The 27,225-nt window shown below is 41.8% G+C and overlaps 3 protein-coding genes across 6 annotated transcripts in view; 1 reads left to right on the forward strand and 2 right to left on the reverse strand.

The window, feature by feature from the left end:
• Positions 1-1,766: 1,766 nt before the first annotated feature.
• Positions 1,767-5,405, reverse strand: LOC135438441 (carcinine transporter). Its single transcript, XM_064696769.1, has 10 exons — positions 5,014-5,405; positions 4,191-4,536; positions 4,007-4,125; positions 3,682-3,844; positions 3,422-3,598; positions 3,193-3,342; positions 2,845-3,069; positions 2,634-2,761; positions 2,096-2,517; positions 1,767-1,995 (listed from the first exon to the last, which is right to left on the reverse strand). The coding sequence occupies exons 2-10, from the start codon at positions 4,502-4,504 to the stop codon at positions 1,897-1,899; spliced, it is 1,797 nt and encodes a 598-aa protein (XP_064552839.1). The 5' UTR covers positions 4,505-4,536; positions 5,014-5,405; the 3' UTR covers positions 1,767-1,896.
• A 3,216-nt stretch (positions 5,406-8,621) lies between these two features.
• Positions 8,622-27,225, reverse strand: part of SKIP (Shal K[+] channel interacting protein) — a 161,706-nt gene continuing 143,102 nt past the window's right edge. For 2 of the 4 annotated variants that reach the window (XM_064696562.1, XM_064696563.1), the window contains 15 exons: positions 26,766-27,061; positions 26,574-26,623; positions 26,369-26,475; positions 24,276-24,362; positions 23,432-23,488; positions 20,113-20,170; positions 19,396-19,592; positions 17,410-17,573; positions 15,212-15,293; positions 14,599-14,805; positions 12,475-12,667; positions 11,248-11,390; positions 10,915-11,186; positions 10,719-10,840; positions 8,622-10,569 (listed from right to left, as the gene is read on the reverse strand). In XM_064696562.1, coding sequence (XP_064552632.1) covers positions 10,133-10,569; positions 10,719-10,840; positions 10,915-11,186; positions 11,248-11,390; positions 12,475-12,667; positions 14,599-14,805; positions 15,212-15,293; positions 17,410-17,573; positions 19,396-19,592; positions 20,113-20,170; positions 23,432-23,488; positions 24,276-24,362; positions 26,369-26,475; positions 26,574-26,623; positions 26,766-27,061 — 2,472 coding nt within the window. In that variant the 3' untranslated portion in view covers positions 8,622-10,132. Of the gene's footprint in view, positions 10,591-10,718; positions 10,841-10,914; positions 11,187-11,247; positions 11,391-12,474; positions 12,668-14,598; positions 14,806-15,211; positions 15,294-17,409; positions 17,574-19,395; positions 19,608-20,112; positions 20,171-23,431; positions 23,489-24,275; positions 24,363-26,368; positions 26,476-26,573; positions 26,624-26,765; positions 27,062-27,225 lie in introns of all 4 variants that reach the window. The other 2 variants (XM_064696561.1, XM_064696560.1) reach the window with 2 other exon arrangements.
• LOC135438296 (acylphosphatase-1-like) lies at positions 13,421-13,936 on the forward strand. Its single transcript, XM_064696568.1, has one exon. It carries the CDS (start codon positions 13,479-13,481, stop codon positions 13,839-13,841), a length of 363 nt encoding a protein of 120 aa, XP_064552638.1. The 5' UTR covers positions 13,421-13,478; the 3' UTR covers positions 13,842-13,936.

Raw genomic sequence — 27,225 nt, forward strand, 5'->3', positions numbered from 1 at the left:
AATATTTAAGCAGTTGCTGTGTTCTGCTGTGGCGCGCTTCATGATGCCATTGATGCTTCAAATGCCTCAAAATCCCTTGTAAGTCTATAGAGTCAGTGCCAAGGACTTGGCCCGTCGTCTTAGGGCTAAGCTGGCTGAAGACATTCTCGCTTGTCGTTCATTCAACTGCAGCTTGGCTGACTTCCGGCGTTGCCTTTTATGATAAATTGAAACAAATAGCCAGCAACAGCAGCATACACCCACACATACAAACACACACTCACATACACACGCACACTCTGAAAGTGCAGCCAGGACTATGGCTTATCAGAAAATTGCGCTCAGCTGTTTATGAAAGCATAACAATGTTAGCTGCTGCTGCTGCTGCTGCTGCTGCCTCCGTTGTTGCCGGGGCCATTACTGTGCGGGGCAATTGCGCTGCGAACATCAAGCTGATCATCAAGCTGAAAGGCTGCCCCGGCTGGCCGTAGCGTCGCAGCACATAACTCACAAGAAGGATAAACAATTTACTTATCGCTGCTGCAGGCCAGCAGAGAAGGCCTTCAACGCCAACTATGGGACTTGGACGCAGTCTCGGCTCTTGGCTCACAGCTCGCTCAGCTCTCAGTCTGAGATGCTGCCACATTGGCAAATAAATCATAATAAATAACTTGAAAAACGAAACACCTTGCCGCATAAAAGTTGCACGTCGTTGTCTGCCTGGCTGCGTGCCTGTTGCCAAACAAGTTTTGCTCCTGTTGAAACTTGCCGTGTGTTTGGCGGGCATTATAACTTTGTAACAACGTTCGTAACATGCACCGACAAGGGATTTGGTAGTCTGAAAAGCTTGCACCATGTATGCAAACCGAGTTTAAGTCATGTGAAAACATGGCAACGCTTTTGGATAGTTGTGTGAAATATGGGCTGGTAGTTCATTCAAATTATAATTTCAATTATATTGATTTTCTCATTATATTAAAAGTAGTTTTATTATTTATGAAATAATTTTTACTTGAATTATTTAAATAAAAAGTGTTATAAATACAAAACAGTTCTCCTAGTTCAAAGAAAAAACGAAAAAAAGATATAGTTATTTTGTTCTCAATGCGATATGCTTCTCCAAATGCGATATCCGAATAGGTACAAAATCAATCAGATTATAATCTAGAGTTTGAGGTACAATATTAATCTTTGATTTATATATAAAACTTAAAAAACTTATATATAAAACTAATGTCTGGTCTCTTTTAAAGCAGCTGCTCTGAAGGGTATCTAAATTTCCAGGTTATTATCCTACTTGCATTACTTTTCATTCCTGTTATTGTTGTTACATTTTGTTTTTTTGTTGTTGTTGTTGTTATTGCTGCTGATGGTGTTAGTGTCTGCTTACAGTTTAACACTTTGCCAGGTCTTTGGGGTCTGTGTGGGCGGCTCATTTTTGCAACTGGTGATAAAAATTGATACATAACTGGCATAAATCAGGCGAGTGGAGCGCATTACGCATACGACGCGTGTGTATGCCAAGCCATTTATTAAATTAGCCACAGTAGCATCAGCATAAGCAACATTCACACACACACACGCGCGCTTGTACCCACCGCGTATTCTTGCCAAGGGCGATGGCATTGGTATCGCAGGTAATTTGTAAATATCTGACAGATGCGCTGATAAACTCATTGCAGAGATTTCATTCATTCTCGACGGCGTCTCTGTGATTTATGTAGGGCTTATTACGCAGTATACACATAAACACACACACACACACGCACACATACACAAACATACAGTTAAGTATAACAACACTTTATTCGTAATACTTGGGGCGTACTTAATGTAACATCACAACGGGCCAAGCAAATCAATTGCCTTTCTGCCTCAGCTTTAGCTGCAGCTTCAGCTTCATCTTCAGCTTCTCATTCATGGCGCAAATGCCGGCTGATTCAGCTTGGTTAGCTCCGGCTGCGATGTAGACTTCTTTTCCTGGGCCAGCGGCGCTTTTGGCAGACTGAAGAATTTCTGTAAATTAAATTTGTGAAAAATGAAATTAGGCTACGGCTGCTTTGCATAATTTAAATTATAAATTAGATGCCGTCGATGCCTGATGGCTGATGCTTACATCGTGCCTGCCAAAGTTCCTTGCCTCCTTGATGGTGTCTGGCAGCTTCTTGTGCAGGGTCTCTGGCAGAAACAGGGCACCGATTCCGCCCAGCAGAAACAGGGTGCCCAGTATATAATAAGGAGCGCGTATGTTAACCGTCGTCCCCAGATACACCAGATAAGGCGCCAGCACGCCAATCGCATTGGCCAAAATGGAGCCCAGTGCAATGCCCGTCTGACGCATGCACGTCGGATAGATCTCCAGGCACTGCAGATTGGCCGTAAAGAATGTAACCGCATTGAGGAATTTGATGAACGTGGCCAAATAGATCATCAGCCACTCGAAGCGCTCATCGGTGGCATAGGCAATGATGGGCAGGCAGGTGATGAAGGAGATGAGAAAGGATACCGAATTGGTAAAGCGGCGTCCGTACTTGTCGCCTGCCGCATGTGGGAGGAATCCAATGCCAAAGAGTGGAAGATAAGCATATTTGGCAATCAGTGGCCGGTTTGGTACAAACTGCACAGCGTACTTTTTTATTTTGCCTCTTACTCACCCAGGTATCTGCCGACCATGTAGGCGGGTATTTCCACAATGCTCTGGTACAAAAAGTTCAAAAACGGATTGCCCGCCATCCGCGAGCTGAAGAGCACCAATGTGAAGTAGGAAACGGCAACCACGCACCTGTTAATGGTTCGGATGGTTTGTGAAGAAATCAACCAAAATGGCCAGCAGTTAGGTATGCAAATTGGTTTTTTGATACGCACCAGCTAAAACCCATGATGGTGGTGTTTCGCGCCAGACGCCAGCCGGCGAACAGCGAGGCCATGCCATAGGTAACCTCTTGCTTGTCCTGGCTATAGATTTCGGTCAGCTCTTTCTCGGTCACATCGAATGTGCGCCCATTAATTTTGGCAATCTTCTTGAACTGCACAATGGCTTCTCGGTAGCGCTGCTTGCTAATCAACCAGCGCGGCGATTCGATGACGTATCTGAAAACAAAGAAACGAAAAAGAAAAAGAAATAGAAAGGGGAATAAATGCGTATGGGAATGGCTATTGACAGCAGCTTGGACAATAGTTGGAGCATTCAATTGAATTGACTGCGTGACTTACTTGGAGAAAATTAAAACCATCGCCGTGGGCAGCGATGTTAGCCACATAAAGGATTCCCAGTGGCGCAGCCACCAGAACAGCAGCGGCATCAGCGTTGTGCCCACGGACCAGCCAACGCTCTGAAAGAAGGCAATTCGACTGCGATCCTCCCTGGCCAAAAAGTTAGTTTCACGAAACTTTTTCGTTTTCTCATTTGATTTTTTTTGGTTTTTTTGTTTTGCAAACTTACTCCCGTGAGATTTCCATGCCAATAATTTGCGGCGATTGAAAGAGACTGTTGACGGTGAGGCCCACAATGCCGGACGTGATGAGAAACCATGTATATGAGGACGTGCATAGAACGGAGCCCAGGCGTCCCACCGAGCAGAAGACGACGCTAATGTAGTAGACCACACTGCGTCCAAAGCTGTGACCAATACAAATGCCAAAATTCAATTACCAATTGCCAATTGCGCACATGGACTCATAATTTAGTTTTGGCCAACTTACGAATCGCCCATTTGTCCAAATATAAATGAACCGACTACCTCCGTGACGCGGCCCACAACGAACACATTTGTTACAAACAAATCCTTGGCGCACACCCAGTTCTGGTCGGTGGGTATTGTGCTGTCATACCAGGTCTGGTCGTAGCTCCAGCCGTTCTGGCAAACTGTCAATCGTAGAGCCCCATAAAATGTATTAGAGTACAAAGTTGTAAAAATTTATAAGACAGCGAGCAAAAGCGAGCCAAGTTTTTCCATACGCCACAAAGCCAGGCAATATATATCTGCGTATGTGTGTGTGTGTGTCTGTGTGTCTGTGTGCTATTCACCTGTGGTTTGATTTTTGCTGCGGCTATTGGTCCAGGCTGAGAAATCGGATACTTCTGTAAAGTTCATATCGTACATTTCACAACTGCTGTGCGTCTCCTTCCCTCGGTTGTCTTTCTGTCTATATTCGAAATGGTAAAGCTTAGCACAGGGTTTTAATCTTCGCTTTTCTAAAGTTCAACTCACTTGGGCAATGTCAAATCGCGCCACTGATCCAGCGTGTAGTTTGTGAGCTCCCTTCCCGGCACAGTGCACCAGTGCTCGGGTATATTGAGTGCCAATATGATGTTCATGTAGATCATGGCACCGGCAAAGGCCAGGCCAGCGACAAACACATAATTGTAGAGTGTCTGATAGCGTCCATGGTTGCCGGCCTTCTCCATGAGCGCCTGGAATGGATCATTCAGCTCGGATTCATCTATATCCATTTCGTCTATGCTGGCCGCTGTCGTAGACACTTTTCTACTGTAGGCCACCACCTCCTCCAGTTTATCTTTCATTGTGTTGTATTTGTGTTGGCTGCTGTTGCTATCTACATAAATCGTTAGAAGATTACCTCTGTGCACACAAATGCTGCACTTATCTTTATGAAAGGCCTCATGCCTCATGTAAATACGATGCAGCCTAATAATACAGTTTTATGAATTTGAAAGTTTAAGTGCGCCTTAAATGCGTCAAGATCAACCGATGTTGAAGCTTATATCAAAAACCGATCCGATATAACTAGCTTTGTTGCAATATCTTTAATGTATTCCTTGAATTTCACAAAGCTTCAGATCTAATAGTAAGAATTTTACAATAAACTGCGCAGAAATTGGGAATGTGATAAGTGCTTTATGATGGCGTCTTAATATTTCCGAGTGTCATTAAAATTTATTTAGACCATATACCAAGGGCCATTAATTTTATATGTTTTATAATTAGCAGCAAATGAATTTCAGTCAGAGAAAATGAAATTTCTTATCAAAATGCTTGCTTTTATTTTTGTAAAATAATATAGTATACTTACGGCTTATTTAGATATTATTATTTTTGACATATGCTCGCGTCTTGTAATTGAGTAATCGATCTATGGAAAGATTTCACAACGTAATCCACAATTGAAACACTCTTGCGTAGTAAATGATTTTATGAACGTAGGCACTAAAGGAAATTTATAAAACCTCTTTCGATAAGGTTTCTTGCTGTTGTCGCTTTTGAGTAGAATTGCTTTCTAATTGCAATTTAAGAACAAATTAAAATCAAATACAATTAACTCGATCTCATTGAAATATTATAGTATTTGATATCAGTCACTATTCGTTTGCACTTCTCACATTTCGCATGCAAATTGTGCTTGTCAAGTGCCCGTTGAATGGAAGAGCAGTTCATCAACCGTCTGCAACACACGCGGGTGCTGTTATGAGTGCCGACACGGGCAAATGCTGGTGTTAAAAGGGGCCCTCTGTAGGAGGTGGCTTATCAGCTGAGACAGAGCCCATAAGCATTATTAAATAATTGCTGATAACAACGGGTGTTTAGTTTACAGCGTTATATACGACAAACGATTAACAAGACTCAAACCAAATGTTCGTTAGACAATTAAAACAAAAAAGGAAAATAGTTTCCGATGCATTCGAAAGAATCAATTGTGCAGGTTATGTTTGGGCGTAATTTCTCAATACGAGTCGATTTAATTTGTTGATATATAATATAATATATATTATATTTGTTAATATATAAAAGAGTTGCTCAGGTGCTTGTTTCATCCAAAAAATTTTTGTTTATCCCAATTTAACCGATTGTATTGCGATAACTAGCTCAAGATTTGCTTCTACTTTGGATATTGCATTTAAAATTAATGCACCTTTGAGTACTTGCCTCTAAGCTAGGCTGATTTTTATTTAAGCCATGGTTAAAATGAATTTACGTCGAATTCTTACCTTTCAACTTTATTTTCATTTGCTACAGAGTATTTCCGAGTCGAGAAGTGGATAAATGTTAAAAGCGGTCAGCAAAATTTTATTTTTTTTGGTAATTTTGTGGGTCAAGTTACCAAATATTAACTGGGACTAATAAATGGGGTCTTACTAGAAATACACTTTAAATGTTATATTTGTTGGACATGAGTGACAAATAGGATTGACGTATTCTCCACGTTTTGTATAGGTAAAAGTTATTAATTGATTAGCATTGAAGAATCTAGGTGTGAGTTGTGTAAGTTGTCGAGTTCATTCTGGTCATTAGATATTTTTGCACTTCGAGTCTAGAGCTCAAGCGAGATAAGATAGCCTTTTGTACCGTGGTTAAATGTGGGGACACAGCAGCACAGTGAGACGAAGCCGTCAAACGGATAAGCCACGATTTAGGCCTGGTAATTTAGAGCTCTGGCTAAGTAGATGGCATAAATCTCATTTTCAAGTCACTGAGCAAGACTGTTTGGAATATTTCCACTCCACTTTTGCTTTTCTATGGCACATTTACTCCTCTGACCGTTAATATATTTATACTATATAAAGTCTATTGTCTGTGGTATTTTTCTTTTTATTAGATTATAGAATTTATTATTTATGCGCTCTTGCACTGGCTCTGACTCGGAGCGCACAGCAACTGAAACTGAAACTAAGCGCAAAATGTGGCAGAAAATGAGATAAAGTCCACGTAGTTTGTGCAATGCAATAATATCAATTTTCATATTTTCATTTACTTATCCGCCGAGCGAAAGACAAAAGCAATTTAACAATCTACTAAACCACTTAAGCGCAAATTTACTTCCCGGCCGCACAGGCAACATCAAAAATAAAGCAAACGCGAAAAAAAAAACAAAAATGCTAATTTCCAGCATAAAGTTCGTTAGTTCGTGGGTTCGTTAGTTACAAATGCCCTATGAATAAACAGCACAATGCATAATGCATGTGTGCACTAGCTTCAAGAGATAGATCTATTTCACAAGTGTCGTAAATTTAATCAGCTTCTCAGCATCAGCGCAGATTACGACAAAGATAGCTCCGCCTCATCGACACCAGGGGCCGGCGACGTCCATCCAACCATTACCCGTTCACATTGAGCTGCCATCTGCCCCGCCGGTTCCTAGCCCTAGCTTTACGAATTGTTTACATTCTCATTTTGGGCTGGCGCGCCACCTTATACGATAAGATTGTACAGAAATTTACGTATATATATATACATATATGCATAGCTATAAACCTATTTTGCTCACGTGTAGATGAAGCTCGATAATCAGAATTGATGTGAACTAGAGCGTTCATTCAATGTCAGTGAAATTGTACTCTTATTGGGTGGGTAGGTAGCGGCCAGATGATATATAAAGCCATTTAGGCGGTCTCTTTTATTCTATCAAACTTTGAAGATGGGCTCAAGTAGCTCATAATATGAGCTATATTTAGAAAACTGTTTGATTGCTTCTTATAACCATCTGAATGTCACGCGTTGATAATTTTTCTGGATAAAAAAAATACCCATGGGCAACTATCTCAAAAAACGTTTTTTTGAGACTTATAAGAGATATAGAAGATATAATTTAATTTGAATTGAGATTAAATATAGCTCTTGTATATGATTGTATGTATGTGTATATATTTTCATATTTTCATGTATGTATCAATATTTTCAGTACAACAAGCATTTGTAAATTCAGAATTAAATTTCGATCTTAAAATTTATAAAATACATGATGAGCTAACTAATAATAAAAAACTAGGTTAAATTTGTACACAACGTTGTGTAAATCTTCTCTTTTGAATAAAATGGAAGTTTACTTACCTGTTTAGCAGCTCATACCAGTTAAATAAATAAACCATTTAATTACTTTTTAGATATGTTCATTTTTATTTAAGACTTTTACTTGATTTATGCATAAACTTTCATCAGCTTGTTGTGTGCTCCGCTTTGTATTCTTTTGTTTTGTTTTTTTTTTTTTATGCTGAAAATTTCTTCTAAAATGTATGGAGCTCTGGAGAGTTAAAGTTCGCTGACTGCATTGTTTGTATACTAATGAATTGTAATTTTTAAGGTTCTTTTTTGTTTTAAACTTTGCTTGCCTGAAACTGTGTGATGCCTTAGGTATTTTCTTTTTTCTTTTATTTTCTTCTATTTTTTGTTGTAATTTTAAACTTTAATATTGCTTACATATTCGAATTTAATTACATAATTTTACAGTGATAAATGGAAACTTTTAGCACATGCTGCATGCGGCTCTTCTGCATATTATTTTGTTTTTAATTTCTTTAATAATTTACAGTTGAAACACTTAAATGTATCTTTAGATAAATAAAATTAAAAATTCCTACATAAGAATATGTTTAATCTCTGGCTTTAACACGTGCGCTATTAATCTTTTGTTTTGTTTGTTTTATTTTTTAACTAACTGTTAAATTTTATTTAAATTTTTGGGATTATTTAAACTTGTAACTTTATGAATATTGATATACATTAATATATATATATATATATATATATGTTGCTTATTTATGAATAAAAGCATTTTGGAATTTTTGTCGTTTTCTTTTTTGTTTCAAATGTACATAAAGTCAATTGGTATATTTGATATTCATATGCGCTACGATATATTTTTTATTTGTGTGTATATATATTAATATATATCTCATTTGTGCTTGCTTTTGAATATTTGTTCATTTATTTATTTATTTAACTAATTGATTAATTTGAAATCAATAATATGTTCCGCGCTGACGAATTTCATTGTCCTTTTCCTTTTGATTATCGCTAAATATCTGGCAAGTTGCTAATGGTTAAGATTCATATATGAATTTATATGTATTGCTTATATGTATATATATATATATATATATATATATTTAAATGTTAAATGGCATAAATATACACTCCAATGGCAATAATACCTAATCTATGTACAGATCGCTTGCATGGAGTCTACGATTTCCAATTTATATTGCTTAGCATACAATTTTTCTTAGCTGGTTTTGCAAATTTACAATTTTGACGGATACATCATGATGTGTGTTTGTGTGTGTGTGTGTTTGAGTTTTTCTTTACAATGTTCGCACTTAAGAGTAACACAATTAAAATGAGGTTTTGTCGAAATATAAATAGTTTTTAATGTTTATTGGTAATTTATTTGTTTGGTGTAAATATTGAATTTGAATTTGATTTTAAAATGTAATTGGTCTATTGCCGGCACACTGTGCCTTAATATAGGAATCAACTTGAGTTATTAATTATTTATATATATATATGTATTTGTTTTAGGCTCCCCTCGCACCAAGTAAAACGTGGTTTAATTAATTAAAAACTGCAATTCAAGTTGGACGTTTGACAATATCACGTTGCGAAATACACATAGCAATAGAAAACAATTGGCAAATGGCAAATTAAAAAATGTTTTCTTTACATCTTGCTAACTAAAAATAGTTAAAAGATTTCATTACATTACATTACTAAGTATATAGCTCTGTCTCTTTTGTTTTTTAATATAAATATAGTTATATATATATATATAAGTATATATATAAATGCCAACATTATCGGAGGAAGGATTGACTGACTAACTGACTTTGCTTTGTGTGCTCTCTCTTACTCTCTCTCCATCTCTCTCTCGCTCTCTCGCTCTCTCGCTCTCGCTTTCTCTGTTGCTATCTATCTGTCTCTATACACTATACATTTGAACTGAAAGACGCGTCTTGGCCTTTTTTTCACTATCGAATCACAGCAATTGAAATACATACATACATATATCTAAATCAAATATCGGATACAGTTATATCGAGAACCTAAACTAATATCGGTATGTGATAAATGGGTTGTTATTGATCCTTGTCGTCGTGAGCCGCTGGTGCCGCATTGGCACTGGTATTTTTGCGCAAGTGATTGCGCAGCATCACCAGGTTCCGATTGAGGGGCACATTGCTGGAGAGGCCCAGCGTGCTGTTGCTGCTGCCACTGGAAGGGGCATGCGGGAGTGTGTTGCAAATGTTGCCAAGCGGCGCCGTTGCATTCAGGCTGCTGGCACTGCTAGGGCAACCCACCATGCTGGCCGAAGCGACCGAGGTGGTGGGCGAGGTGGCGCCCAAGCTACTGCCGCCCCCGCCTCCGCCGCCCACTTGGCCCACGCCCAGCAGCAGCTCGTGGGCGAGTATGGTTGGCAAATGTTAAGTGCTGCTCTTTAGCGGACCCGACGATAGCGAACTGCTGCTGACGCCCGAATCGCTCGACTTCTCACTGAGTCCGCCACGTGTGAGCGTATCGTCGCCCATAAGACCGCCGCCGCCAAGAAAGGACTTCTTGCCGACGCGCGCCGGCAGCGTCGCCTTGAACGGATTGTCCTTGCAGCGACGCGCGCTCTCCACCCGCTTCATAATCTCGCTGGAGCACTTGGACACCACATCGTCCAAGCTGTTCGATTCGTCCGTCGAGTTCACCGTCTGCGTGGGCGTCTGTGAACTGGGCAGCGGCGAGCCCTCATAGCAGCCGGAATCGCGCGGAAAGTGTCGCCGCCCAAAGGGCGAGGCGCCGTGCTTCTTGTTGATATTGTTCAGGCGCGCCTCGTCGTTCTCGGAGCTGGAGCCGGCGATGTCCACGTCGGAGCCTGTGCGTGCGAAATTTGTAGCTGTGTTAAGTGCGTGTGTGTATGTGAGTGTAAGTCGGTTGGGTGTGGATTATGTGGAGTCGGGCATATGGCGATACATATTGATAGTTAGGCGTGGGGCGTGGTTGAAGGCGGGCGCAGTTACTTACATTCAATGTCATGCAACAGCTGCACGGCCGTCAGTAGCTTGGCGCGATGCTCCTGGTTGAGTATGCCCAGATAATCCAGATCAGCCGGCTCGAGTTCCTTGAACAGTTCCAGATCCTCGTAGCTGCAAATGGAACGATAGGTGAAACAATCCAACAAAAAATTTGTTGTGAAATTTGTTTCATCTACACCACTTACCCGTTGAGCACAAACACCGAGGTGTACTCCTTGAGACCGATGCGAATCAGCAGATCCTCCACAGAGCTGGGTCCACTGTTGCCGCCGCTGCCATTGTTGCTGCTGGCCAGTCGGGCGGAGGCTGGCGCCAGGGTTTTGCTGCTGGAGCTCTTCATGCGCTGCTCGGGCAGCACCTCCACATTGATGAACTTGAAGTGACCCACACGGCCATGACAGCGACCCTTCCAAATGCCCGAGGCATTCATCGACAGCACATCGATGAGTTCACCCTTCTGCAGGTGGCAAGTGGAGCATTGAATATAAAAAGCTCGGTGCAGTTGAGCTTCGGCTTACCTTGAATTTAAGCGCCTCCTTGTCGTAGGGATTGGGCAGACTGTCGACAAGAGCCTTGGCCTTGCAAATGGTCGCCAGGGAGGTGCGATCCTCGGCTGAAATGGAGCTGTGCGGGCTGCCAGGACGCACCAGAGCCTGAGTGCCTGTCCAAAATGGATGGTTTCAAGTTTAAATATTTGTCTCGACAAAATTTCGATGGAAGTTTGCCCAGAAAATTTTCCAATTAATGCGCCCACAGCCAATTAGCCAAGGGCTAAAGAATTTGGCAGTGCCCAAAATACAAACACACAATCTGACGCACACACACACACACGCACGCACGCACACACACAGTTCGTTTGGTTAATTAAAAACTTTTCAAATATTTTTACACACACTCTTGCATACTGAGAGTGAGACAGAGAAAGAGAGAGAGAGAGTGTGAGAGAGGGGGTTGGTGGACACAGACACAAAGCCCGTTACGCCCAGAAAATATTCAAATAAGCACTTGAAGTTTTTGGGCAAAGCTTTGGCTAATCCTTGCTTTGTGTCCTGGCCACATGAAAATAAAGTATTTTTTCTTGCACTTTTCAAAGTTGCTCCTGTAACCCGTCCCTCGCCTATCCCTCAACTATCCCAGCCAGGCCCTTGCTTTGGCTTTTTGTTTTGTTTTGGTTTATTTTTATTTTTTTTCTTTATTTAGTGTAGAAATTTGCGCATATAGCGAAAACTTTTGTTCATTAAAAACTGAGCAATAGCAGCAACAGCAGCAGCTGCCTCAACGGCTGCCCTTTATTTAACCACGCCCCAGAAATTGCACCGGGCTGCATGGCCTGGCCCATGCACTTGCCACATTGCCAGCTGCCAGTTGCCAGTTGCCAGTTGCCACTTGACTGTGCGCAAGTGCATTAAAAATTCATTAAGTTTGCAAAATTTCAAGTTATTGTGCAGCGGTTGCAGAACAACCGCAACAACAACAACTACAGCTGTTAATATACCAATATGCAACACGGACGGATGGGGTCGTGCTGATGGGCGGCAGTCTGGGAATTTTTATAAACAAACCGCTAGAGCCGAGGCGAGCGCTGCCAGCGAAATAGAAAGCAAATGCAAAGGCAAAATCAAAACTCTAAATTGTAAGCACACACACACTCCCTCGCACACACACACACACACACACACACACACACTCACTCGCCCACACACACTCTCGCATACCTAAATAGTTATCTAGAGCTTTATACTTACTCGAACCGGAAGCACTGGGCAAACTTTCAACGGAGCTGGCGGAACATGCAAACGCCTGATCGCTCATGCTGCCACGGTCGGTATTATCTTGGGAATTGCTGAAATCCCTTGATGTATCCTTTGTGGCAACAAAGTTTCGTCCATTCTCATTAAATGCGCCAATTTCCTTTGGCGAGCTACGCATTTCGCTCGACTGCAGCAACACCAGAGTGAAAGTTGTTTCGTCGTCGTCGTGGTCGTCGTCGTGTTGTGCAATAAATTGCATGTTGAGCCGGGCAGGAGGCAGCAAAGGGAGCATATAGAATAGAGCAAAAGTTTTGTTAGTTAAATCATTAAAAAGTTTAATGCTACCACACAAATTCCCCCATACACACACACACACACAGAGTTACACTTACAGACAGACCCCTTACAGTGGCAAGCTTTTTCAAATCTTGGATTTGGCTGCAGTGCTTCCGCTATGGCTTTGGCTTCGGCTTTGACCCTTTTTTTTGGGTGGTTTGACAGTCAATATTGAGCTGCTGCTGTTGCCACAAAACTTTGCTCATATCTCGCACAGTCAACAGGCCTAGGCGCCGATTGCAACTTTTGCCACACGCTAACAAAGCAACAAAGTTGTCTGCAACATTTTTGCGTTGCAAGCTTGAATTGAAAAAAAACCTCTGTTTTTCAAAGTCAGAATAATAGAGGCAAGGGTTCGGTTACAAGATACCCTGTATTTCGATTACAAGTTTCTGTTAACCAAAAAATATATTTGTTTTAATCATTTTTCCGTATTTTGTACATTATATTTTGTATTATGTATGATATTCGAAGCATTTCCTTCGGTTATGCCATTATTTGGCATAGTACGCCTTGAATTTAGTAATAGACCAGAATAATTTTTTGAAATTTTTGTAGTTGTTTTATAAATTGATACAAAATTAGTATTGTTTTTTTTTTTTTTTTTTTTTATATTTTGTATTCGACTCCAGGAAAGGAAAGCTTTTTCCAATACATGTACAATGTCTACAGTGCATTCGTGTGAATTTGAAGTTTTTGGCAAGGTGCAAGGCGTTTACTTTCGCCGTCATGCTGAGATGAAGGCCAAGACTCTGGGGCTACGTGGCTGGTGCATGAACACGGCGGATGGTACGGTCAAGGGCTATATCGAGGGTCCACGGACCGAGGTGAACCTGATGAAGGAGTGGCTCCGCAACACGGGCAGTCCCACGAGTAACATTGTCAGGGCCGAGTTTACCAGGGACGAGGAGAAGCGAGACTACGGATTCAAGAACTTTCAAATAAGACCCGACGCGCCCAAAGAAAATAACCGCAAAATGACAAACAGAGAAAACAATATGACGAAATGGGAGCATGATTCATAGACCCAAGCCCCGAAAAGATTGCGTTTGTATGACCAAATTGTACAAGGACATTATATATAAATGGAGTCAGAAAAAAAAGCCTTTGACTAATATAATATATTATTAAGATATGCTCTAGGCTAGGTTACCTCGTTTAAAACAGAATCGGCTTGAACACTGATCGAAACTAGCCAATCAGATTTTTTAACAGCCTATATATCTATTTCTGTTAATATATATTTTTTTAGCAAAACACAATCTGTGACCTGTGTTCAGACTTCTCTGGCAACTGTGCATTGCCCACTGCAGCGCCAAGTAACCATGGCCTAAACTGAAAATGAGCTTTCACTTTTTGAGTTTGCCACATAGGCATAGGGATGTGAACCACATGACCGGACGCATGTCCGTGTCCAGCGTTTGGGCTCGCATAAAAACTCATTTAACTGGCATTTGCATTTAGAGTGCATGTTCAAGCGTTGCCCTGGCGGGCACATCCCGCGCCCTTTTGGCCACGTTGTTGTGGAGCCTTTTGGTCCTTTTGGCAAACGTTTTCTGCATAGGCCGTAGACAAATTGCAAGTGGCTTAGATAGAGGCGCTCACAAATTCCAATCAGGCGCATATGTAAATGCCCAAGCTAATTACATTTTGCAGCTCACAGATTTGCGGCGAGTCAATAAGCTGAATGCTGTTCGTGTACACCAAATGCAATTGCAATCACACTCACACACACAGAAACACAAATACATACACATACATGCATTTGATTAATTAACTTACATGATGCACCATGGCCTTCTGACAAATCGTATTCGCCTTGTGCGGCAGTCCATTCTTTTTGGCCTTCGCTGCAAAACTCGGCGGCAGTCCGTGCCTTGTGGCGCCAATGTCCTCGTAATCGGATGACGGACTCGGTGACAGGGACGGCGACTCACCAATGCCGCCGCTAAGCGTGCGGTATCTGGCGGTGCAATTGTTGGTGCCAATCTGTGGAAGACGAAGCAGAAGCAGTGGCAGAGCATGTTAAACGCGTTTCATACTAAACAGACGAGTCAAGTTGGGTTTGCAAATGAAATGGCCAGCAGGGAAACGAGGGCCGGCACATCGACATCGTTTAGCTGGCTTAAGTGGCTGCCTTGGGAGCTGCCATTGCTGCAGTCAAAAAGGAAAACTTTTGGCTAAAAAGCTTTTCCAGTTTTTATGCTCGTACACAGTCTACGTGCATTTTGTTATTCTTCCTGGTCGTTCAGCTCGTTGCCAACTTTGTTTGTCACTAAGTGCACTTAATCAATTTAGACGACGCATTGAGATGAACACACACATACACACACATGTGTGTGTGTGTGTACAACTTAAATGAGCTGCTTCGTCTAATGGCTTTTGCCTTACTCACCGAAACTGTGCTCAGCCTGGAGGTAACGCTTTGTAAATCCGAAATGGAGCCCGCATAGTCGCCGCTCTCGCGATCATGAGATCTGTAGGGGAAAAATCAGAGTTGGAGATAAATATAGTTCATTTAGCGAACATTCAGTTCAGTTAAGCTATATGGTAAATAACTTCTCTCGGTGAAAGCATGTAAATAATATTTGGTAAAAGAAAGGGGCATACATGTCCAGAAGCTATTTAGCGTTTTTCAAAAGACTTTATGCGAAACCTAATCCAAATTATATTTAAAACATAATTTTCATATTTCGAGATAAAAACTGGTTCGCGCATCTTTTTTAGTCGTTTTCATTATACATTTTCTTATTAAGTTATTTGTCTTGGTCTAGTTTCTAACCTTTTATGTTGCTTAACATTTGTTTTAACTTACAACTTTTTAAATAACCAACTTCTAACCCTCAGCAGTCCATCATATATTTCGCAAAACTTTTAGCTAGCCCTCAATTGGACCTGCAGCAGCTGTCAGCTTGTTGAGATCTAAGCAAACTATTTAAATTATATACCAAATATTTGCTCATCTTCACCTTGAGGAGCCAGCAGCTGCCAAAGAAAACTAACGAAAGTTGAGCAGGGGTATACCGTATACCGTATACCGTCCGTATCCTGTATCCTGGCTAACACTTGAAGAGCTTTATGGTAACCGTTTTGATTTCAAACCAGAATATTGTTGCTGCTAAGCAAATATGTATATACAAGGGCAACAACAACAGCAATAATAACACTCGGCACAAAGGTCTCGGGTCCACAGGCAAGCAAAAGCTCATATAAATAAATATTTTATACCTTTTTTTTCGGCTACTTCTGTTTCTTTTCTTTTTTTTATTTGTTGTGCCTGGGCATTTGACTTTAACACTGTTGAGATTTTCACTTTTGGCTGTTGTTCGTTTTTCGCTTTTTCCATTTCCATTTCCATTTTCATTTATTTTTATTTTTGTTTTCTTTTATTTGGCAAAAAAAGTTTTTGTTTTGGCCCTGAGGGCGCACAGGGCGTATAAGTTATTTCAGCACGTCTTTTGTATAGTTGGCCGGTGCGTACGTGTGGAAAACGGTTCTCCAATTGGCAACTGGCAACTGGCAACTGGTAACTGACGACCGACTGGCGACTGGCGACTGGCGACTGGTGAGTCTCGACTGTCGACTGTCCCGGCTGATTGACGAGTCGTGTTGCACAGTGTACTGGAGCCGCGTTGAAGTAGCAATAATGCCAATTCATTCAAGTGTCGTCGCTGTCTGTGTGTTGGGCCAATATTGCAGACGTCGACGTCTTCTTATTAGTTTGGGGCCAGCTGACTGACACGCCTCCCAGAAACAGACTCCCGAACCCGCCGCCAGCCCGCTTCGGCGATCCATACACCTGACAGTCCATGTTTTATTCTTTGTGGCATGCGTAACAATATGAAATTGATGACTTTCGCTCCAATGCGCTGCGATATGTTGCAAGTAGTCGGTCAGACAGGACACTCAAACAGTCAGTTTGTCATTCATTCATACACTCATTCACTCGCCCGCCCGCCCGCTCGCTCGCTCGTTCATTCGTTTGGCTCATTCATTCATGTGGCTGCAAAATGTTGATAACGGCACTAATGAAGTGAGGCTACCTTTTTTATTTGGGTGGGCGGCCTGTTGTCCGGGTCAATCCTTTTGCGCACCTTTTCATATTGACAAATAAATTTGAGGCTTCCGAGGGGGGCAGCTACGGGGCAGCAATTGAGCTGCTTGATTGCTTTGCTTTGCTTTGCTTCGGCTCGATTCGATTTGGTTTGGTTTGGTTTGGTTTGGCTTGAATCGGTTCGGTCAGCTATTAGTGTTGGGTTGTTTACAGGGCTAAATGTTTGGCCTTTTCATGCCACACTGCACACATTTCTGGCACATTTTGTGCTTCACTGAGCTTCCCTGAGCAGCGCTTTGAAGTGGTCAAAGGGTTAAGGGTGGGCCACCCTGCAAGTGCCAGATATAACCCGACAACTGCCCCGCATTCATCTTACCCTACTTACATATATATCTACTCTACGTGTTTATATTTTTTCTTTTTGCCAGCGCCTGTTGTTGCTTTTGTATTATTAATGCGTTGCCTTTGGCCCCACAAATAATAATGGCAATCAGCAAGACCCTATTCCCAACCACCCTGGACACTGTGGCAGCACTCACCTGGCATGCGTTAACGGTATTATTGTCGGCGGATTTGGCGGCTGCTGCGGCACGATAAGCCCTCGTCGCGGCGGTCCGCGTTGCGGTAGTGAAATATCTCCGGCGGATCTTAATGAAATTACGCCCGTGCTCTCGCGGTTGTTCGAGAAGCGCACGCGGCCACCCTGAAAGAAAGAGAGAGGAGAAGAAAGTTGGTGAGTGAGACAGAGCTATGAGAGAAGTAAGCGAAACATGCGGATTAGCGCTCAAGTAGAATTTGTTGCAACAGCAACAGCAAAAGCAACAACAAATTATGAAAAATTAACAAAGTTATAAAACTTTATGCGCCGCGCGTTGCTGCTGAGTTGAGTTTACTTTTGGGCCGTTGTGGCTATTGTTGTTGTTGCTGCTGCTTGTTGTTGTTGTTTGGCAGAGATTTGCTGCTGCTATTGCTGGTTGTTGGCTGTTGGGCTTTGTTGCCTTTTATTTATTTTGCTTGGAATTTTAAATTTAGTTTATTCGAACGCAGCGGAAATTGCAAAGTTGTTGTTTTAAATTTGAAGCAATGCCACATACACACACGCACACTCACGCACACACTTCTCAATTACAGCAACTTTCAGTTTTGGACGCAATTTGTGGCAACATGTAAATTGCAAAGTTTTCGAAGCATGTATATTTGCTGCTGTTGCATGCTGTATAAGGACAGTTGCTGTCCACAGCAAAGTTGTAAGTTAGCGGCTAGCAGGCGCATAGATAATGAATATGTTGCGTACTTTTTGGCCCATGCTGGCCCATCAACCCCATCATCAAAGCTCGAATGCTAATTCCATGCATTGGACTCTTATTTTCTGTGCTTGGGGTCCCATTAACATGGGCCAGGCTGCGGTTCGCTGGGCAACAACAGCAGAAACAAATAGGGACAATTGTGCGCTTCACATTTTTATGGACAGGCTGGGCAGAGTGCTGCGCAAACCGCAAAAAACTTTTTGCTAAACAAACTTTTGTTCCTCTCTAAAGTTGTTGCTGTTATTGTTGTTGTTGCAGATCCTTTGCGTATTGCCACATCAAAGCAAAAACTGAAATTGAAAGGCCACAAAGGGCGGCTCAAGCATATCGAAGCCGCGCTGCTGAGTGATTTCAATTGACTAAGAAAACAAAATTTCTGCGTTCGCCCCAAAAGCAATGGGCGCAACCCCCAGCACAAGCCCAGATCCAATTCAACCCCCTCTTAGGCGCAGCAACAAAAGCGCAACTTCTGTGCATATCACAAGGCAAATAAATGAAAAATTGGGAAAAAGTAAATTTTATGCAAAGCCTGAGGAAAAGTCTCAAGACGTCGTCGCCGGGTTGAGCAAGTCAACAAGAATTATGCACTTTTTGACTGTCAATAAAAATAAAGTAAGTTGAAGTTCAACTCGCAGTCGCAGTCAAAGTGGCAGTCGCAGCGGCAGTTGCCGTTGAAAGTTGTCGAGAAAAAATGCCAAAGGACATACAAATCGAAGTTGGAAATCAATGCGCAGGCAAAATATATTCAGCGTATAATTTAATAAAGCAAATATAAAGAAAAAGAATAAGAGAGCGACAGAGAGAAAGAGAGAGAGAGAGAAGGAGGGAAGGCTACAAAGTGCTTGAATCCGCTGAGAAATCAAAGCGACCAACAAGGCGTGGCACCGTCTCAGCCAGGATTAACAGCAAAGACGAATGTGCTGCATAAATCGAAAAGAGCAAGAGTAAAAAATAGAGAAAAATCAAGACATTGTTGAAGGCAAAGAAATTGCCTCAAGTTATCAGGCGACTGCCTGGCAATTGTCCTCGCAATAGGCGACTGCCACTGCGACTGCAACTGCTGCTGCAGCTGGCTCAAGCGACTGCCAATAAGTGGGCCCAAGTGTTTGGTAAACCGCGCACATAAATCTCAGACAAGCAGCAAGTTCTGTAGCATACTACTGAGCATACACACAAGCTTAGACACACAAAAACAACCGCACACTTAGCCACACTTACCTGTATGGTTGCAGCTGGTCCACAATTGAGTCCGGCCATAAGAAAATCATCGGGATCGCTCTCGTAGGGCGGCTCATCGTACCAATGACCTTGATGGTGCAGCGCACTGACCGCATAATGTGCACCACCTGCCACACCACCCACTGCTGCAACGCCCGGACCGCTCCTCAGTGCCTCATCGTACATGTACGTATCATCTGCAAATGGATAGACTGTGAGGCGTTTTGCCGTTTTGCTTGGTGTTAGTCAGAGAGGATTGGAGGGCTGGATGGGAGAGGATTAACAGGGCGCGGAGACATATAAATGGTCATTGTGGCGGTGCTTTAAACTTTTGCCCGGCAGCACATGATAATTTTATACGCAACGTTGCATACGAAACTTGAAATGCCATTTGCCACTAAAAGTTGCACACTTGCACGGCAGCTGCTTCAAGCTGTCGTTGCTGTTGTTTTTGTTGTTGCTGCAGCCGGAAACGGACATAAGATTTTATGCTCGCTTATGCATGTGACGCTCGCCAGACGGCGCCACGCCCACTGCAACAACATTTCGACAGTGTTTTTTTTTTGAGACAAGTTTTAAAGCAACGCCCGTCCCCACCCTGCAATACTCAAGTGGGCCAGAGCCAAGAGGCAATTGGTTTTTATAATTGAAATCTTTTTATTTTGTTGTTGGTCTTTTAGGATGCCTAAAGATGGGTGTTATAGGTAAACAACTTACCTGTGCGTCCCTCGCCACGACTCATTTGCAGTAGACCCTGGCGTATGTCCCGCAAGATCTGCAAACATTATTAAGAGCATATTTATATTATATTGAATGCCTTATAATATTGACTATTAAAACTTCTAGAAAATGCATTTGTTGTCCGGTTATTATATAAATAAGTACGGACGCCTAAGACCTTTAAGATTATATATTTAAATAATGTGAGCTCTGTGCGAGTAAACAAATTCCCCAGAGTTTTGGCTTAAGCTCAGTTTAGGCATAAATGAGTGCACTTTATGAGCTTTGCCAAATGTGAGATGCGGGCCTGTAAAAGGCAAGAATTTTGTATATAAGTATATATTGCCAGCCGGGCGTAGGAGCTGGGTAGGTGCCACTTTGTCTATGTTAAGGCACGTGACTGCTGTGCACAATAAAAAGAGACCCGAGACGTACTCAGCATTGGCAGGCGATGAAGTTTCAGCTTATTCGTCAGTTTCCTGGCAGCTGCCTCTTGCTGAGAAGGATTTACCAGCTTCTTCTGCTCCCTTTCCTTTTTTTTCTTTCAAGCCAGCTGCAGCGGCAAAGGCGTTAAAATTACAAAATTCCATTTGAAAACTAAAACAATTTGAACAGAGCAGAAGCACAACTGAAATGCTGCTGCTGCTGCTGGTTGCTGCTTGGTTGGTTGAATGTCCTGCAACATAATAGCGCAATATGTGCTGCATACTAATTTAAGAACATGCCATGTGTGTGTGTGTATGCCTGAAAAGGATGCCAGGGCCGGGCTAGCGAAATGGAAACAGCAGCAGAAAGTAGTGTAAAAATTAGCTAAAAGCTTTTTCGGGCAGCAGCATTAAAAATGCATTTAAATGGCAGCAATGCCAGCAGTACTACGAACAACAATTGCCTCTGCCTGCCACAGCTAGGTTGTAAATTTATGTAGCAAGACTAGTGCATGTTGCTTAAGGCTGTGATTAGCCCAGCTCTGGAGCCGTGCTTAATTGACTGCCCGATTGTTGGAACAAATTATTGGCCAGCAAACATTTGCTTTTGGCCGGTCAGAGGTTGTCGCTCTGTTTTATTATAAATATTTCATAAGCATGAACAATTTTTTTCTATGTTTTTTTTTTTAGTTTTTTGGGTCTTGTTGTTGACACTGCTCTTGGCGTTTGGCGAAGCCAGAGATGGAAAATAAGCAGCCGCTGTGCAGGCTTCGGATCCGGACGCAGGCACAGGCAGAGGCACAGACAGCAGAGACCCAGTCACAGGCACTGGCAACAAAAACAGCAATTACAATTAGACAAACAGCAAGTTGTTTGCACAAGTTAAGCAGCAACTACAGCAGCAGCAGCAACATTGCTATATGTGTACGTGTGTGCGTGTGTGTGTGTCTGTGACTGTGTGTGCTTTTCATTTATGCACAAAAATTATTGCCTTTGCTTAGGCGGACACGTCGTCGACATGCAAACAGACATATTGTCGTGCAGCAAACGCACATGTGTTGTGTGTGTGTGTGTGAGCGTGGGCATGTGTGCGTGTGCTTTCGGCAATTGCAAGAATTATGCAATGCAATTCGGCCCGCAAGAGCAGTAGCAGCAAAAGTATGCTACAAAATTGTCGACTCTATATGAGCTTAGTCTGGCAAAATGGAATAAGGCCTGCCCGTCGGAGCTGATAACTGAAGCTTTGTATAATTAACTGTGAATATGTGTTGCGCACAGCAAAGTTTCGATTGAAAATCGAATAAGCAAATGGGTCGACAGCATACGAGATGTTTTTATCAACGCCACTTGCTTGGCCTGGACTAGTTGTCAATTTTAAGAGATTTTCATGAAAATTCTATAAAAAATACGTTACGTTTTTTTAGCTTGAATATATTGGATGTATATATAGCTATTTCTATATCTATCTAACATAATTTTTTTCTGTTTTATTATATATATATAGATAGATATTTAAATATATAGTAAAACAGAAAATAATACTTGTTAAAGGATTCTTATATTCTTTTCTTAGCTTTCACTTTATTCAATTTTGTTTGAGTTTTTTGATTTTTTTTATTATAGCGATATATTCTTTTCCATGCTATTTAATGACTCTTTTCTCTATTTCTTGTATTTTGTTATAACCCACTATTTTTTTTTTTAATTTTTAGATAATTTTTGGATTTAATTATAATAATTTCTTTATTTATAAACATATGATTTATATAATAACATGAATTTATATAATAACATGAATAGACCAATAATTAGAATAGAATAGAAAATCATATTCATATTGTCATGTTCTATTAATTTTTTGATTCAGCTCAATTTTATTTAATTATACAAGTCTTTTCTATATTTATATATATTTTTGTTTGTTCTACAATATTTTATCTAATTATTTTCTATTCTTTTTAATTGAATAAAATCGGGACAGCTTCAATAATATTTTCATGTTGTTGGAAAGGCACCTTTTTCAAAGTCAAACAACATTTACTCAACTCCTGTCACGCCCATTCATTACACAGATTACACGCGCTCACACACGCCCACACACACACACACATACATACACACACATTCAGACAATTAGTGTGCCACCTTTGGTGCATCCTTCGTTCGGTCCGGTGCTATGTAAAATGTGGAAAATAATTTTTATGACAGACAAAAAGTTTATCATTTGCCACGTTACAGTTCATTGTTTTTGTTGTTCTTGTTGTTGTGTGTGTTAGTACTTAAGTGAGAATACATGTGAGACAGAATGTGTGTGTGAGTGTGTAAATAAATGTACGCCTGTGTCTGCTTTGCATGTTTTCGTACATTTGTTTTGCTAAACGCCACGCCCTACAGCGACCCGCCGCCCCCCGGATCTACAGCAAAATAATTGCTATTTTTCACAAGAAATATTTTGATAGCTTTTCAAATTGGGTCTACGAATTTTAAGAGTTTGTCCAGCATTTAAATATGCATAGGGGCAGTTACTAAACTGTGGGCTGAGTAAACGCTTTGGATATGGATTTTAATTTTCAGCAGCTGCTGATGTTTTATTTACGCAAACAAAATGTTGTTAGTCCCAAGCACAAACAGCAGCAGCAGCAACAACTAAAACAATTGCTGTAAATGCTTCACGAGCTTGTTTATTTATTTTGTTTAAGCTCCATATATTTAGCTATATACTCGCATATGCTTGATTTATTTTTGGTTTACAATTGCAATTTTGTTGTTTGCAAATTGCATCAAATTGGAATTGGGCAAGACAAATTGATTGACAATATTTTCGTATTGATGATCAAATTTTAATCAAGCGATATAGAAATTGGTTAAGTACTGAGAAAATATTAGCTTACCTCTTCGTGTTCACGTTGGAATTTTTCCTTTTTGCGCATGGCCTCTTGCACTTTTAACTGATAAAGACAAGAAGGGAAAAAAACAAAAAAGAAATTATTAAAATAACAATATTTACTTTTCAAGTGCTGTTCGCCTTATTTATGAAAATTTGAGCACAAGTTAACAACAGCAACAACGACAGCAATTGCAAACTTTAAAGTCTGCTTTTAGGTGCTTGGTCAAAGTTTTCGCTGGTGTGAAAAACATGCGTGCAATGGTGGCAAATGGCAAGTGGGCGTGGCATGAATAGTGGGCGTTGCTGTATGCATTATGCAGCGCTTGCTGTTGCAGCTGTCGTGCTGCTGCTGCTGCTGCTGCTGCCGCCGCCGCTGTTGTTGTTGCTGTCTGTTTATTGTCGCCGTTGATTGCATTTTGTTGCTTGTTTTTGGTTGCCGTGGCTCTGCTCGCCGCTCGCTGCTCGCTGCTTGCGCTGTCATTAATAATGAATGTTGACGGCAATGAACTTTTAAATGTTGCATGCATCAACTTTGTGCTGCATTTTGTTGTTGCTGCTGCCATTGCAGGTAAACGTGCTCGGCAGCAACGGTTGCAGCTTTCGTGTTGAAATTGCATTGCAAATGCAACGGCAGCGAGGGTGCTGCACCGGGCTGTGGCATAAGTAGGTGTGCAACATTCTTATTGTTGTTGCAAACAATTTTGAAGTAATTTTGTTTGCTGTGGCAGCTGTTGCCGCTTGCAACAAAAACAGCACCAAAATGCGTTGCACTGCATAAATATTTATGCAACTGCTGCTGCTGCTCCTGCTTTTACCATGTAGTCCATACATATTTATTGCATACTTACCCTATGGATTGTCTCCTCGAAACTCTGCTGCGGCACACCAGCGCCGCCGTTTATCATTTGAAAGTGTCTCAGACGATCGTTGGCCGCCTGTAAAGTATGCAAATGAAAAGGTATCGATATCAATTAAAATTTCAATTTTGAAAACTCTTTCAATTTTTACTGGCCAGCAAAAGTTCGGCTTATTAACTCGTGGCAACTTCAGTGGCAGCTGCCCTTAAAATATGCACAAAGACCTTCGAAAGGCGCTGAGTGCGGCGAGTGCTCGGGATGACCCAGCAAAGAGACTCATAAATCAGTGTGGCGGGCTCCACGTGCTTTATCGCCATTACGACGCCATTTTGTATTTCACACCTTTCAGCCGGGCTTTAATTTTTAATTAATAACGAGTCAGGGCAACGAGGGTCGCGACCCAAGTGTTGAGAGTTGCGACCCTGCAACCCAATTCAGGGTACTCCAGTTCGCTTTCCCTCTCCCTCTCCCTCTCCCACTCTCACTCCCTCTTCCTGCTGTTGGCCATCTAATGCGTTTGTTTTCTTATCATAAATAGCAAATCAGCTGGGCGGAGTTCCAGGCGATGAAACACATGGGCCATGGCCAGGTGAGTGCTGTTTAATTATATTTTGAAAGGCAATTTTTTAAATGTGGAAGGATGCTGCTACTTAGGCGCATATCCTTAGTCATTTCCTGCGCTTATCTGCTGCACGTAGCCCACGCTCCCACTGCAGGCCCCCCTTGGCTGCCCTTTTAGCTCGTTCACTTCCTCACTCGTTCGCTTTATTATTTATTTTCAGCTGGCAGCTTCTTTTATTTATTCTGTTTTCTTGTTATACCCTAAGCCCAATGAAGATGGGTAAAACGGGTATAATGGTTGGGCTTAAATGTGTGTAACAGGCAAAAGGAGCCATCGCCGCCCCATATGATAAATATATTTCTCCCGTCTGTTTGTTCGTGGATCTCGAAAACTACAAAAGCTATAGAATTGAAAATGCATATATATATTGTAGAATATCATATGTAAAATGAGCTAAACATTATTTTTCGAAATATTTTTTCATTTCCATAATATCGTATTCAACCTGACACCTCCCTTAATTACTTTAAAAATCTCAAATTTAATGTTAGAGCTCTGCGCTTTCGGATGATAGGCCCCGTAAATTTCATAAGGATCGGACTATAAATACAGAAGTTAATTAGGAATGCTTGATGAAATAGTGATTCTTACAGCGCTGTGTTTAGGGTATCTCCCAGTCGAGCACTCCCTAGAAGAGCGCTCTAACTGGTTTTTATTTATTTTTTTTTCTGCTTTTTTGTTGCGTTCGTGTGCTCGTTGCTTATGAAAAATTTATGCATGTCCTTGCTTATTTATGAGCGGCGACGACGTCCTGTAACGGCAGCGTTATCTTTGGCCACAGTTTCATTGCCAGGCCTCCTTTTGTTGTGCGCCCCCCAAGAATAGTGGCAACGTCTACTCAGAACTGCCGCTCGGCTCCCCAAAGGTGGCTGGGCTCTAATCAAAGGCGCTCAGCGCCTGAATGTATCCTTTGTGGAGAGTGCGCAGATAAACTGGCTACAAACCAGCACACAGTGCCACATTCTGCTGTTGCCAAGAAAGAAGTGGCAATGTAGACATGGCCGCCAGGCAATGACAGCAGCAGCTGAGCAGCTGTGGAGCAGGAGCTGGAACAGCAGCGGGCACATTTTTAACCTTTTCAGCTGGCGCGGGATTTCTCGGCGCGCATAAAAATTTACATGTCCCCGGGGCCAAGATTAAGTACAGCGGCATCAGCCAAGACGCAGTCACAGCAGCAAGTCATAAAACGACAAGCGACGGGGAGGGGGGATAGAGTCAAGGAATTGTTACAAAACGAAATATTATGAAATGAACGAAGGACTACAACGGGGCAAAAACTCTGCGCAAATAAATTGAAAGAATTACCGCAGTTGATTTAAATGAAAGGCAAAAGGACAAACAATTTGCTTGCGGTCATAAAACCAAGCACGAAAATGAGTTCCACTTGTACAATTTTTAGCTGCAATGGGAGCGGCACTGGGGGGTTTAGGGGTTTAAGTTGGGGATATAGTCACAAACTTACCCTGGCTTGTGCGCCATTTTGTTGATTGCTACGATCCCTTCGATTGACAGTTTTTAAGCCTTTCAGCAGTCGCGCCAACGTTGTGCGCTTCTTTGTCTCGCGTCCCTCTGTTTGTGTGTGAGTGAGTGTGTGTCGGTGTGAGAGAAAAATTTAAAAAAGGACAGGGAATTGGTGAATTGTTAAGGCTTTTGGTAATTCAACTCACCTGCAGTCGGTGGAAACTCATAGAAATATGCAGAACGGGGACTCAGGCAGCTGTAACAGCAACAAGAAAAATATTTGATTATCAAATTTTCTGGAAAAAGTTCTTAAATATTGCAAATTCTTGAGAAACTAAATTTGTTGCAATTATTTCTTTAGCTAACTTTCTCTCTCGCTCTCATTTTGTTCTACTCACTTTTGTTGCACAAAGTTCAGATGCGCTACATTTGGCGGGAGTGTCTGATGCTGTTGTGGTCCAACTCCGGGCTGTCCTCCCGCCTGTTGGCCTGGCACATTTGGTAGTTGTTGCTGCTGTTGCTGCAACTGTTGCTGCTGCTGCTGTTGCTGTATGCTGTGCTGCGTTTGCAACGTTTGCTGCTGCAACAGCTGCTGATGTTGCGTCAAGCCGCCGCGTGCCACTCGCGGCGCAAAGACGCCATAGCCAAAGCCATAGATCTCATCCTCCTCCTTGTCGGACAAGCAGCTGGAGGGCTGCAAAAGGCGGGCAAGAGGATAGTGTATATTAGAGATTGTATCTTCAGATCACATGCTAAGTATGCAGTGTGTAAGCGTGCAACATGCGGCAAAGGCAAAGCAAAACGAAAACAAAGAGAAAAAAAAAACAGCACAAATTTACAAATATTTACAAAATCATG

The sequence above is a fragment of the Drosophila montana genome, unplaced genomic scaffold (genome assembly GCF_035044405.1).
Source record: "Drosophila montana isolate Dmon_TW-CO22-7 unplaced genomic scaffold, ASM3504440v1 contig_3848_1, whole genome shotgun sequence".
Classification (NCBI taxonomy): Eukaryota; Metazoa; Arthropoda; class Insecta; order Diptera; family Drosophilidae; genus Drosophila; species Drosophila montana.